The sequence below is a fragment of the Sinocyclocheilus rhinocerous genome, unplaced genomic scaffold, assembly GCF_001515625.1.
Source record: "Sinocyclocheilus rhinocerous isolate Xijiao unplaced genomic scaffold, SAMN03320098_v1.1 scaffold3980, whole genome shotgun sequence".
NCBI lineage: Eukaryota > Metazoa > Chordata > Actinopteri > Cypriniformes > Cyprinidae > Sinocyclocheilus > Sinocyclocheilus rhinocerous.
Genome location: NW_015648640.1, coordinates 3,777 through 17,618, shown reverse-complemented (window position 1 = coordinate 17,618; position 13,842 = coordinate 3,777). Strand labels below are relative to the sequence as shown.

At 37.0% G+C, this 13,842-nt stretch overlaps 1 protein-coding gene across 2 annotated transcripts; it reads right to left on the bottom strand.

Annotated features, from left to right (window-relative positions):
- Window positions 1-815: 815 nt before the first annotated feature.
- LOC107710141 (myelin-associated glycoprotein-like) lies at window positions 816-12,709 on the bottom strand. Of its 2 annotated transcripts, XM_016514871.1 has the most exons (17): window positions 12,662-12,709; window positions 8,022-8,399; window positions 7,256-7,543; window positions 6,862-7,155; window positions 4,715-4,747; window positions 4,231-4,572; window positions 3,815-4,108; window positions 3,567-3,678; window positions 2,891-2,938; window positions 2,759-2,785; window positions 2,611-2,673; window positions 2,490-2,534; window positions 2,384-2,410; window positions 2,257-2,301; window positions 1,804-1,872; window positions 1,216-1,231; window positions 816-1,084 (listed from the first exon to the last, which is right to left on the bottom strand). In XM_016514871.1, exons 1-17 carry the CDS (start codon window positions 12,696-12,698, stop codon window positions 1,022-1,024), a joined length of 2,181 nt encoding a protein of 726 aa, XP_016370357.1. In that variant the 5' UTR covers window positions 12,699-12,709; the 3' UTR covers window positions 816-1,021. The 2 variants fall into 2 exon arrangements, with proteins under 2 accessions (XP_016370357.1, XP_016370356.1); XM_016514870.1 differs by lacking the exons at window positions 6,862-7,155; window positions 7,256-7,543; window positions 8,022-8,399; window positions 12,662-12,709 and adding an exon at window positions 6,398-6,513 and having other exon boundaries at window positions 827-1,084.
- Window positions 12,710-13,842: the final 1,133 nt, after the last annotated feature.

Below are 13,842 nucleotides of genomic sequence, written 5' to 3'. Positions count from 1 at the left end.
GGTCAGCCCGTTTGTTGGTGTGAGGCCTACACCCATGCAGCAAGATGAAAGATATCTCCTTCTTCTTTTTTTATGAAGTTCAGCCCATTTGTTGGTGTGAGGCCCACACCCAGCAAGATGAAAGATATCTCCTTGGTCTTATTTAGTGTCAGAGTTCATCACAATGCACTTGTGTCACTCAAATATAGTATTTCCTGAAAAGAATGTCACAATTTGTGACTCTGACAAGAGAGATCTTTATAATACACAAGTGGTAAATTTAAAAACAAAGTGCACCACTTTTAGTTTTTCATGTTTCATTCCTGTTTCATTTGTTTCTGCTACCCATTTGTTGTCATTCCTGATTATGTTGCACACCTGTTTCTAGTTTTGTTCTCATTAGCCTTTCTACTTTTTGCCCTTGGTTTGCTTAGTTCAGTGAATGGTGTTGTTTGTTAAATAAAGTGAAAGAGCTGCATTTAGATCAGCTTCTCCTCATCCATCTTGCCTAACCAGTCAAGACATTAACACTGCTAATCATTAATTTTGGGCCTGTTATTGTGCCTGATTGGGGTTATACTTGTTTCCTTTCACAATCATTGCTACAAAGATTATTATTTCTAAAAACATTTGGTTTAATCACAATATGTTCATGCAGTTTGCTGTCAATACTGGTAACAGTGTAAGAATTGTATACACTGGTGCAAATTTGTTTCACAACAACATATACATTACTGCATATTTTACAAACTTACTGCAAACTTATGCAGTATGATATTGATAAGGATAATGAAATTGATAAAGAATCATCAAGGTGCTAGAATGGATGGAACTTTTATATTTATTGTTATGTTTTCACACAAATATGCTGGAAAGTGTTGATAAATGGCAGAGTACAACAGAGACAACAACATTAATAAAATCATTTAAGTCAATACAGACTCAAAAAGAGTGATTACATTTGAAAGCATATAATCTGATTAATATTATTTTGAGCATTTAAAAAAGAAAAAACTGTTGAACTTTGTGTTGATCATTATCATCAGATATTTCCATACACGTTGAGATCTTCCATGTTGGAGTAAACAGCCTCATAATCATAACCCTTAATGTAATATTAAAAAAAAGGCAAAAAAAGGACACAGAGGTCAGTCAATAACATATTTTGGGGCAGCTTTTGAAATCATAGAAATCATTTCCAGTTGAATAATGGTAGAAATAAAAATATATACTCACTGAGGATTTTGGCTCACTGAGGTGCATGGTGAAAAGGAATAGACAAAAAACCAGGAAGAATCAGGAAGAAACTGAAAAAGTATGATTTTCCTCAGAAACTGAATAAGTATTTTTTTTGCTGTGTAACATGCTGTGTAATGATTTTAGGCCTTAAAGGGGTCATGAATTGAGAAATCAATTCACATCAGATGTCATTGTGATATAAAAACATCCCGTAAGTTTCAGAACTCAAAAGTTCCTCATTAGTGCAGAATCCATTTCTTCATGTTATACTGTAAGTACAGTAGCATGAGCATCAGAAGTAGAACAGAGCATCAATTTACTGTTGGAGATTTGCAGCGCCGCATCCAGTGAAGACAATATCACTGATTGCAATTGGTTCTGTCTCTAGTTGTGTTGAATTGCACTGCTCGCATCCAGGTTCAAAAACAGGACAGAAAATAGCCTATTACTTCTAAGTTTACTTCTAAGTGATGTAAAAATCTTGCTAACATTGTAAGTGGCCCTCAGAGAACATTATAAAACGTAGAAGAAAAAATGCAGTTCATGACCCCTTTAAGAAACATAGATGTGGTTCAATGCACTGACCTCTTTGGTGACGGCATATGAGGTTTGGAGAAAGGCTTGTTTCCTGACACCGTACAAATGTTGTTTGTTCTGTGAAGAGAGTTTCATTAGTGAGTGGGGGATAGAAGCAAAAATGTGTGATGCTGTGAGGAATTGTTTTTAACATGTTTAAATACTTTCTCTGTTCAGTGTGCAAAGACAACTGTAGAACATTTGTCAAATGATTTCCTCTCAAAGTGTCAATATTGTGGTGCTATCAAAATGACGGCCTGAGTGGCTGAAGTGTAATGTTGAAAGGTAATTGGAGAAATAGTTTTCGTAGTTAATTAAATGTACCGCATGAATCAATATTCACCTTCACATTTTATTAATGTTAATTATCAGTCATATGTGTCTTTTAACTAGGAAAATGAATAGAAACTACTTTCTTATGAAAATCCGTTTTGTTATTTATTATTATTATTTTTTTAATACCTGTAATCTGTTCTGAGATTTGCATTGGTTCTGGGTGATTGGTGTCTACAAATAAATAAATAAATAAAATTGAAGATTTTAATAATGAAACACATGAAATGAATACAAAAATGTGAATATTCATTACCTAGAAAATCGGCTCCAAATGCTCCGTCTGTTGAGAGATGTGACGTTTAAATAGTTTGACTACAAATGTAATACAAATTATAATTATAATTATATTTTCAACCTACCTTTGTTCACGCCTCATTTGTCTTTGAGTATCATCTCCAGTGTCCCTGTAGATGGCACTAGTTAGTTCATTAGAAAGAAATACCAACACTAACTTTTTTGACCTTTCTATGTTGTACTTGCCTTCTATCACTCCTGTTTCCTCTATTAGTCCAAGCTGCTCTTCTGTCAGACATACTTAAACGGCTGGGAGAAAAATGTTAAATTTAATCTCAGGAACAAATACAAAGATACAAAGATAAAAAGATAAGTTTAGTAAAGAAAACCTCACCTTGATAATCTGTTCCAAACTGACCTCCTACATTAGAGAACAGGCTTACAATTGCTAGTGTATTATAAATCCAAAGGTTTTAACATTAATTCATTAGTAAAAATTGATAAATTAATGTCATTCCTCACATACCTCCGTTCAGATTGCGATTGTGACTCTTGCATATCTGGATGAAGCTGTCTACAATCAGAAATGACAATGTAAAAGTGAGATACAGTTTTACTTTGGCGTCCTTGCTGTTACATTAGAATGGTTGAGAACGGTGAGAACGGCACTGTCTCAACATTCTTTGACCCAAAGTTGGAGATGATCTGATAAAGTATCTAGGATGAGTTCAAAAAAGTATGTCTTTGACAAAATGGAAGTTACAAGCAGAAATCAGTGCAACTTTGACCTCCTGGTGGCTCTAGATGGTTTGACATAAGCACCATTTGGACGAGATTAGTTTTACAAGGGTAGATGCAGTAATTTTACCACAGGACGTCTGTAATATTAATGGCCAATTCACACAGGATAAGAAATCTCTTACTACCAGAAGTGGGAGGGGTAACTTGATTTATGCACCGCCATCACCTCCCTGTCATCATGTGCATTCCACATTGCTTGTAATATGTTGCTTATTATATCAGTTAGGTCCACTGAGATGGCACATTCGGATGGAACTAAAATCACTGAGAAGCTCTAGTAATAATTGTTCAACCCCACCTCTCCATGTAAAACTAATCCTGTTCGGACAGGGCTATAGAGACCTAAAATTTAAATACAGACATTCATAGAGTATAAGCCCCCCAAAAAAAAAAAAACATACCTGTGTCGCATTTTATATATGAAGACTCCAGCAAGTACACAAATGAGAATGAACACAAGTGAGGGAGCAATGATATTAGACCCAAGAGTCTCCAATCTAAGCCCCTGAACTCCTATAATAAAATTATTGTTAAAAGGATTAACAGTCACATCATGAAATACAGTTTCTATTTGACCAATCATGTTAAAAAATGGACCAAAGAGTCTAACATGCACAAGCCAATCCCATTAACATCAGTCTGTACTTACTTCTAATACTCAGGAAGGCAGTATTTTCCTGTGTTTTACCACCCCAAAATTTGGCGGTGCAGACAATTTCATCTTTCTCTTCATATCCAGTTGGAATAAAGATCACAGCGGACACTGTTTCCCAGACGCCTCCACCCATGTGACTGTGGCTGATAGTTTCTCGGGCTGTTGGGACGCTCCAGGTGATTTGGGGAGGGTGAGAGGAGCATGTGTGGTTGACTGAGCATTTGACGGCGACTCGTGTCCTGGGCTCGATGTCTTCAGGGAGGGATGACATCACAGGTTTGACGGGTGCTTTTTAACACAAAGACATTAAATTAGTTTTGGAATGTGATGCATGAAATACAGTTGTTGTAAATGTTGTTGTGAAGTTTTCAGAAGTTTGCAAACCCAAGTGATTGGTTATATTTCCTCACCCCGCATTATAATGAACACACAGCTGTTTTTGAAGCTGTATTTCTCGTTTCCTTTTTCTGCTCGGAAGCAGAACGGCCCGTTGTCATGAGTTTGCACATTATCCATCTCCACAGTACAGTTCTGCTCATCCGGGTTTCCGAGGAGTCTTGTGCGGCCTTTGAAGTTGTCCAAGACATCGTCTGGGTCGGTGTGGGACATGTAGCCACCTCCTTCAGTGACCCAAAGAACCCGAAGATGAGTGACATATTCCTCTTCCATCTTGAAACTGCACGGTATTACCACACATGAACGAGGCAACGCGGTGATCTTGGGTATCACGTCTGCCACGTATTGGAAATGAGCTAAAATGATATATCATATAATGGATTAATCAATATTATTACAGAACTGAAGGTATTGTTGCTTATTATCAAAAGGCCTATGAGTGCAGGACAGTAATATAAATATGAGAGTATGGTGTCAGGGGGGAAAAATCCCACATACTTTCATTCAGGATCTGGACTGGTTTCTGGTACTCTGTGAGAAAATCAGTAGAAAACAATAAGTAACAATAAGCTTTCTGAGGCTGTTGTATTTATGGTTTTGGCGCAAATGAAGTGTCATGTCAATGCCAATTGTATTTATATAGCACTATTAAGCACAACGTAGGTTGATCAATGTGCTGCACAATGGGAAAAAAAAAGAAAGAAAAGAGAGAAAAAGACATAAGACGATAGAAAATAACTAAAAACAGTGCAATTAAAAACTTCCCCATTAATAATACGCCAAATCAAAGAAATAGGTTTTCAACTTGGATTTAAAAACAGATAGCAACGATGCAGATCTAATACTGAAGGGTAGAGCTTTCCACAGTCTGGGGGCAGCTACTGAGAAAGTGCAGTTACCCCTGCACCTTAGCTTTGACTTTGGGATGCATAACCATCTCTTGGTGGACGACCGGAGAGACAAGACTGGACAATGCTCAGTCAATAAATCCGAAAGATAAGGAGGGGCCAAAACATTTAAAGATTTAAATACTAAAAGAAGAATTTTAAAATGGACTCTATAACGCACAGGCAACCAGTAAACCTGGTGTAATGTGGTCTCAATTTTGTACTGGTTAAAAGTCTTGCAACAGCGTTTAGAACTATCTGCAAGTGGGATAGAGCTGACTGGCTAATCCCAAAGTAAAGCGAGTTACAGAAGTCCAATCTAGATGTAATAAAAGCATGAATTACTTTTTCAAATTTTTTACTAGACAGAATAGGTTTTACTTTCGCTAGTAGTCGAAGCGGAAAGAAGCAGGATTTGTCCACTGTAATTATCTGTCAAATTTCAAGCCATCATGAAAAAAACAAAAAAAAAGGAAAAAAAAACACCCAGATTTTTTTACCCAAGGCTTTACAGAAGAGGTTAAATCACCAAGATTTAATATTGGTGAACTAAGAGAATCCGACGGACCAAAGAAAATTTCAGTTTTACTCTTTGAAATTAAAATGTAAAGACAGCCAGGCTTTCACATCAGACAAGCAAGTCATAAGTGCTTCCATTGCATTAGACCTCTGTTTTAAGGGCAGATAGATTCGAGTGTCATCTGCAAAGCAATGGAACGACAAACCATGCTTCCTAAAAATAGTCATATTTCAGCCTTAGGAAACATACTTTACACAAGTATGTGAACACAGTAACAAGCATCAATACTCAAGGGGGAGATATAGCTTCCTTCAAATGTATGTGCCATTAAACCAGATGTGTTATTGTTCAGGTAAGCTGCTACAAACATATTGACTTAAAAGTCCCTTTAGTTCACACAGTGGCCATATTTGCAATGCCTCCAGGCAGCTTTTTTTGGCAAGCAGGACCAACTCCTATTTATTTGAATGGGAAAATACTGAAATCTCAAAAAGCATACTTCACTTCAGTCAAGCTAATGGACTACAAAATCTTGCTGTGTTCACAATTTTCTGGACCAATTCAACATACAAATAAATACAAGAAAGAAGATAAAGCAGAATTTAGCATGCAGATATTAAAATACTAAATGGTTTGAACATAAGACAATGACAGATTTTCACATTTCTTTAGTGTCACGGGTTGGATGACGAGATGAAGCGAGGACTCAAATGCAAGAAGAATGGGCCTTTTTTTTTTAATAATAAAAACAAAACAAAAACCAACAATAACTACCCCTAGGTGGAAAAACAGGCAGGTAGGCCAGGAACAAGGCACAACACAGCAAGGCAGGATCAGGCAGAGCAGCACCAAACCGGTAGCAACATGGGTACAAACAACTCATACATCAAACGACAATTAACAAACCAGCAGAGGCCTGCAAACACAAGGAGAATAAATAGGGAGACAAATGAGGAGGGTAATGAGGGAGACACAGGTGGAACCACTGAAACAATAATGAGGTAACAAGATGGGTGGGGTCAGACAATAGACAGGAGAGCACATGGCACCAACAAACACACAACAAGCCATGTGCTCACACAAAAGACAGTGTCCTCTGGTGGCCATCTAGGGCACACCAGCTGAAGACTGTGACATTTAGTTATTTATATCTATATAAAAATGAAAATAGAAACCAATATAATTAGAAGACACAGAGAGATCACACTCATAATAAGTGATGCTAACAAATTACTCACGTTGTACATGTAAAACAACAGAAGCTGAAATGTCTCCTCCAGAAAATTTTGCAGTGCAAATCAATTTCTTCCCATGATCTTCTTTTGCACCCAGAAAGGTTATGCTGGAATAGCTGATCTGATTTAAACCTGAAAGTGTTTTTCTCCTCTCTGTGACCTGCATGTTCTCATAGTTCCATGTGATGGTTGGATTCTCTTTCTGGCAGAAATGGTAGACGCTACAAATGAAGTTCTTTGCGACGCCCTCAGTGGCATCTGCCAGTTCAGGCTCAATCGTTATGTTATGATGAACACCTGAAATTGAACTGAAATCTTGTAATAGGTCCACCTGTTGCATTTAAAGTGAACTTATAACTTACATAACACAAAGCAGTTCATATTTGTGTTTACTCACATTTTGACCTTTTGACCTCTGTAGCTGTCGCTTTTATGCCACCATGATGTGTTACTGAACACTTAATAGTCGTGCTTTCTGCCCTTACGACACCTGTGCATGTCAGAGTGATTTTCAACAGGCCATCTTTAATAGATTCATCCCTGATTTGGTCATTTCGTTCTATACCGTTCAGAGTGATTGTTGGTTTGCTGTATGGACACGTGTGGAAAGTTGAACATTCTACTGTGATGGTGTCACCCATTTTCTCACCTCCATAAATACTGATGCTGGGCTGCTGTGGACTTGCTATAATTTACAGAAACATTAGTACATTATACCATTTTAAAAAAGTGACCCCTAACAAGTTTTTGGACACTCACAAATATCTGAATTTCACTGCATTAGATACAAGACTGAGTGGCAAAAAAAAGAAAATATAGGCTAGAGGTTTTCTCAGAACTAACTTCCCTTTTCTTAGAAACGTTTTCATTTTTTTTTACTAACTAGTCTTGAGGTCATTTTTTGTGATGTGTGAAATTAGTTCCTCTATGAACACATTTTACAACGCTGTACAGCCAGAAAGTATCCAAGCCTCTTTGTCTTCATTTTGAACAATATTTTACTTTACATTGTAAATTAATTTCATAAAATGTTTTGATGTTTGATGTTTTGAAAAATGTAAACTTGGAAGAAGCATTTTCTTATGTCCATTGTTACTGACCACACAATATTTCACTACAGTCACAGATATTACAGTGTAAGTATTCCAAGAATATTTACATACCATCAACAAGGACTGTAGAGGTGACATCATAAAATTTGTAGGTGCGCCATCCAACATTTTCAGGGTCAATCCATGCATATAATTTCTCTCCATGGTGGGACAGTTCCAGTACGGTAATCAGCAGACTGCAATTCCCTGATTTTCTATATAAATTAGTTTTGCCTTTGAATTTCTCAATGACATCGCTTGCATGCAAAGGATCGTAAACTAAAGGATAACCTTTAGAGACCCACTGATACCACACAACTCTAAGTGGGTTTTTGGGTGGGTATGATGTGTAGCTGAAAGAACATGGTATAACCAGACAGGAACCTTTGAGGCCGTGAATTTCCTTTGGCATTCTCACTTCCCATCCCAAAGCATCATACAACAGAACACCTGTGGGACAAAAGTTGAAGAACATTAATGGCTGTGTGGTAGATTAATTAAACTAAAAAAAAAACTTTTTCTTTATTGTTTTCAATCAATATATTTTCTGCTTTCAATCACAAAAATACTTCATAGTATGCATTATCTGCTGTAAAGTGATTTGACTGGCAGATGTTTTCCGTGCAAACCTACTTTAAATTACGTGTTGTTTTTGTGTGTGTTTTGCTAGGTTTTTGGATGTGGACTTGTTGTATCATATCGCTTCATACATACAGAGGGTGAGGCCCACTTTAAACACTTTACAATGGCATAAACGCACCATGTCTCTATCTGTAATTATTATAGGTTATGAATGAATGGATTAGAAACATCCATGGACGCAAACTCATCATGGGTGAAAAATGTGACATCCCTTAATGCACAGCTCTATTTTTTATATCGGCTTGTCAGATGTTTCATTCCATCCATTGCTACAGTTATCACTGTCAATCATAGCAATGATTCGTGGCACAATTTAGCAGATTCACTCGTAACATTTTTTACACTCGCATTTGTCATTCCTGAAACAGTATACATGGATGTTTGGCCCCTAGACTAACAAAACTTTTCTTCAAACTGTGAATTAAGTATGTAGAGAAACCGAGTGGGCGCTTCCCTTATAGCGCAAATGGCCAAGCTCACTCATGCGAAAACTCCTGATATAATCAATAACTAACTACACAATTAATATCTTATTTACACAGTGTATGCTTTCTTTTTGTCTCGTTATAATAGGAAGATCTGTGAGCGTGTAGAACTCCGTAAACTTGCAAAAAACAAAAATTAATTGGCCAGTGCTTTCAACAGAGATGCCTGTGATTGGCTACAATACTCAACGCTGCAAAAACACGTTGTAAATAAAAACTTTTGGTTTTAAAATTTGGAACTAGAGCGTGCGCACAAAAGCACACAAGAGAGTTTGAAAGCCATTGATTTCGAACGGGTACAGAATAGGTTGTTTGCACATGACGTCATTGCTTTGGCGCGAAATGCAGCTGGAGGGCAGGAAGTGATAGTAGAAACTCAAAATGCCTATGTTTTGCGTTGTTTATGGATGCTCAAATCGGTCAAACCGAGAAACCACAATGAGCTTTTATAGTTTACGAAAATTTGTTATTCATAAGGGGAGAAATAATGGGGATAATGCTCATGTGTGCAAATGTTCTATATAGGATATAATAATATATTAAGATAAAAGAAATATATAAATAGATAATCCAGGACTGCCGACTCTCACGCATTCAGCATGAGACAGTCAAAATTCACTCAATGCTAAACGCCTCACGTAGACACGATGGAAACAAGATATTATATGTGCAGTTTAGAGAGCTTCATTGTTTATAACGAACATTGTGAGATAAACTGAAGTGAGTGTCAGCTTTTTAGTGATTATATGGAAGTGCCATTTGCTTTCTAGGCTATAATCAATACAGAATTTGAATAAAAGTTTTGTTTTACGTGCTGCTAACAGGACCAACGGCCACATACCCTGTACATGCAGCAAAGTTTCAGGAGTGATATATCCCGCATCCCATATAAATGCAGGATTCATTTAGCTTGTTTGCAATCAGGGTTAGTTGCTTAGCCTACATCAACCGCCTCGTTGGCAGGCAAGTATTTCAGTTTAGTTGAAAAATTGCTCCTCTTCATAACATAAGGATCACGTCCAACATATGTTGTGATTTTCTGTTAATAGACCCTTTTTGTGCCGATGCCACAATTACGTTACAGCATTAGCTGGAGGCAAAAAACAAAGGAATACCTGGAGGTGGCCAATACAAACCAGTATAGAGTCGGCTACATTAGGATCTTAAAATGTCATCTTTGAGTGTCAGAATCGATGGAGTACAGGCTCCAATTTGAAATTTTATCACATACCTGCTGCCATTGCCAGACAAAAGAAAACGACGACAGCTGTAATAAAATGAGCGGACTGGACAGAAACGATCATCAAAAATGCTTGCATTTGCAGCGCACACTTAATATCAGTTAAGGTTAAATAAACTGTTGTCTTTTATGGATTATGGTTTGGTTATGAGTCTAAAGATTTCTCATGCATGCCCACCTAATCAGAAATTGGGAAACAAGTTAACTAATGACCAGTGGCTAAACATAAAGGAAGCCGCTTGTGTCGTCTCGCTTACTTTCTACTTTTCTAATTCTGCACGATTAATCAAATGCGATTGTCATGCGCATCTTGTCAGTAAAGCCGGTTCTGTAATCAGTAGTAAATCTCCAGCACGTGCTTTCAGATGGAGCAGCATTTACTACACAGAGACGTAGTTCACTGACAAGCTACGCAAAATCACGCTCATAATCGCAGACGATTTAATCGCGCGATTATGAAATCGAAGATATCATTCTGCGATTATGAAAGCTGTCTGCGTAGCTTGTTAGTGAACTACGGCTCTGTGTAGTAAATGCTGTTCCATCTGAAAGCACGTGAAAATACCAGATTTAATAACATGTTTTTAATCCAAACTCACTTCATAATGTCAGTCAAGTGTTTGAAGTAAATTCTTCTGTGAGATGACACACAACATGCTTCATAGTATACTAAGCAGTGATATAGGCTATGTCGATTAGCATTGCAGTATTATATAATTTATTATAATAAACATTATAATAAGACGAATTCAGATAAACCATATATTGTCGTAGTCGTGTGTTTATTAGTCACGTTGAATCAATGACAGCAGTTAAATCGTCTGTTTATTCAGCAACCGCTATAGGAATTTCCTGATTTCTTCTGCGGGGCGTATTTGGTGTTTCAGCGCGAGAGCACCTTCTGGCCTTCGGATGGAGATTTACTACTGATCACAGAACCGTGCTTCACTGAAAGATACGCATGACAATCGCAGCTTCTGCCTAATCACAATTTATCGCCTTTGCGATTTAATTTCGATTAATCGTGCTGCCCCAGTCCTGGTTCTTCCAAGCTGTATAATGGCAGTGAATGGTGCCCCTGTTTTTGAAGCCGAAAAAACTGCATCCATCCATCATAAAACTACTCCACACGGCTCCAGGGTGTTAATAAAGGCCTTCTAAAGCTAAATGATGCGTTAGTTTAAGAAAAATATTGATTTAAAAAAATTTATAAACTCTAATCTCCAGCTTCCGGTCGCTCAAGCAGGCGCATTCATGAGAAGGTGTTCGAGCATATGACGTAGGCGCAGCAGAAGACGCAATGTAAGCTCCGGGGAGATTAGTGTAGTCTCGTGAGAGTAAGCTCCGGGGAGAAGGGTGTAGTCTTGCGAGAACCAAGTTTTGTTTATAGCACAGGGAAACCACGTGAACTACATCTGTAGTTTGTGCCGCTGCAGCCTCCTCCATCTCGCGGAGTTCCTGGTCGGTATACTCCGGTTCAAATAAATATGGCTGGGCAAAAAACTCATTCTCCTCTTGGACAGTGAGTGACATTACATATTCAGATAAAATCAAATTTTCTCCAGTCATTGTTAAGAAACAAGCAAACAAAACTTGCTAGCTAGTGTAATCTTTCTGCCTCCACCTAAGCTCCACCTATAAAACACGTCACAATGTTTACTAACTGAAAAAGGGTCTATACCTTTTTCTTGTAATAGTGTCTAAACCAGTACAGTATACGGACTTTCCTCCATCTCATCTATTCTGCTTTTCACTTCCTGCCCTCCATCTGAATTTCGCGCGTCATCAGAATCACATGATTGCAAACAAACAATTTAAAAACTCACTGGATCTACACAAATCACACAAATGACCAATTTTTTATTCAAAACGGTGAATGTCGCTGACAAGTTTGCATCCCTGAATATTACAAGAAATATTATACCTTCCCTTTTGCTCAAATGATTAAGTCTGACAATAATGGATTAATTTGTATTAATCAGTAGGCTATTTAGAGTGTTATCATGTTGTCGAAATTATGTTGGCTAAGAATTCCTTGGCTGATCTCACATAAATACGGAATCGTTTTTCTAACCAACTGCAGCTATAGCCTCTAAAAATGCATGACCTTAAATTTAGCCACATACTTACTAGTCTACCAGTTGTGCAACACAGTAAAATGCCAAAGAAGCAGCACAAGAAAAGACAACAGATATCTTCAGAAATAAAGGTGCTGAAATACCTGACCTCTGAGGTCAGAAAATGTTTAAAAATATTTGAAAAATATCTACAGTGACATTTTTTTTCATACTGTATACCCTTATCAGCTGCATCTATTATATGAATGAGGAAAACATATTCTATACCTTGAAAAAGCAGATGAACTAGCAGAGGTCCCATCATGTTCCCAGGTTTGCCCTGAGGTGAAATCGTTGTTTTACATGTACAAAAAATACAATTTCAAAACAATTCTTAATACAATTTTTAATAAAAGTTATTTTAAACTGAAGACAACCAAGAGACATTGTCTGGTGCACATCCTAAATATAATGGTTATTTTCAATTTTTGAATGCTATCAATGGAGTTTTGACTACCAAATCAAGAAAACATGATGCTAAAATTTATGAAAATTGAAATCTTAAGTTTTTTGTTTTATCCTACATTATACTATAATCACTTTCAAATGTAATATATCCTTATCCTTTTTATTCTTACCTTCTTAGCATTCTCACTTGCAAATAAGTCGACTGGATGAAACATCTACTGCAAAATGTGAGAAACTGTAAGCAAAAGACAAAAAAAGTGAGAAAAGATCTTAAGAAGTGTGACCTATAGACCGAGTAACAGAGAATAGAGAAGTTATTTTCTTCTATCTGAGGCTGAGATGTTAGAATTGCTGAAAGACTTAGTCAAAAAAAAAATTGCTCATGACAGAAGCTATGCATATTACAAGAAAGTCCTTTGGCAATGCATACAAGGTTAGGATAAAGCCTCGTTTCCTGACACTGCACAACATAATTTCAACACTGAATATGCATTTCATTAGAGTAATGAATACAACAAGAAAAGGAAAGTGATGCTCTTGTATGGTCCACCCAACTGCCTCAATGAAGGTATCCAATGGTGGATGAAGTTTTCCTGCAAGTTTGGTCTAATCTGACTAGGGCTGGGTGATAATCGATATATATCGAGATCGCAGTAAAATTTGTCGATAACGATTATAAAGTTTGGACATTTTTACTCAATATGAATTAATCTAACAGTTTATCAAACAGCATAAGTAAAGGCGACAACTAGTCAGTGCATGTCACCAGAGGCGGACAGTAACTAAGTACATTTACTTGAGTATTGTACTTAAGTACACTTTTTGAGTATCTGTACTTTACTTGAGTATTAATTTTTCTGGGAACTTATGACTTTAACTTCACTACATTTGAAAGACAAATATTGTACTTTTCACTCCACTACATTTCTATCAAGATCCTCAAAGTAGAAAGTCGTTTGAAAGCTTTGAAAGTCAGTGGGTGATTTCTTTCTTCTCTAAAA

Bases quoted from the DNA above. Each gene is read 5' to 3' on its own strand.
- LOC107710141 (XM_016514871.1), bottom strand. From the start codon at position 12,698: ATGATGGGACCTCTGCTAGTTCATCTGCTTTTTCAAG. The intron at 8,400-12,661 runs GTATAGAATATG...TTTGTCCCACAG, and splicing joins AGTTCATCTGCTTTTTCAAG to GTGTTCTGTTGTATGATGCT. The intron at 7,544-8,021 runs GTATGTAAATAT...TGTAAATTATAG, and splicing joins CTCTACAGTCCTTGTTGATG to CAAGTCCACAGCAGCCCAGC.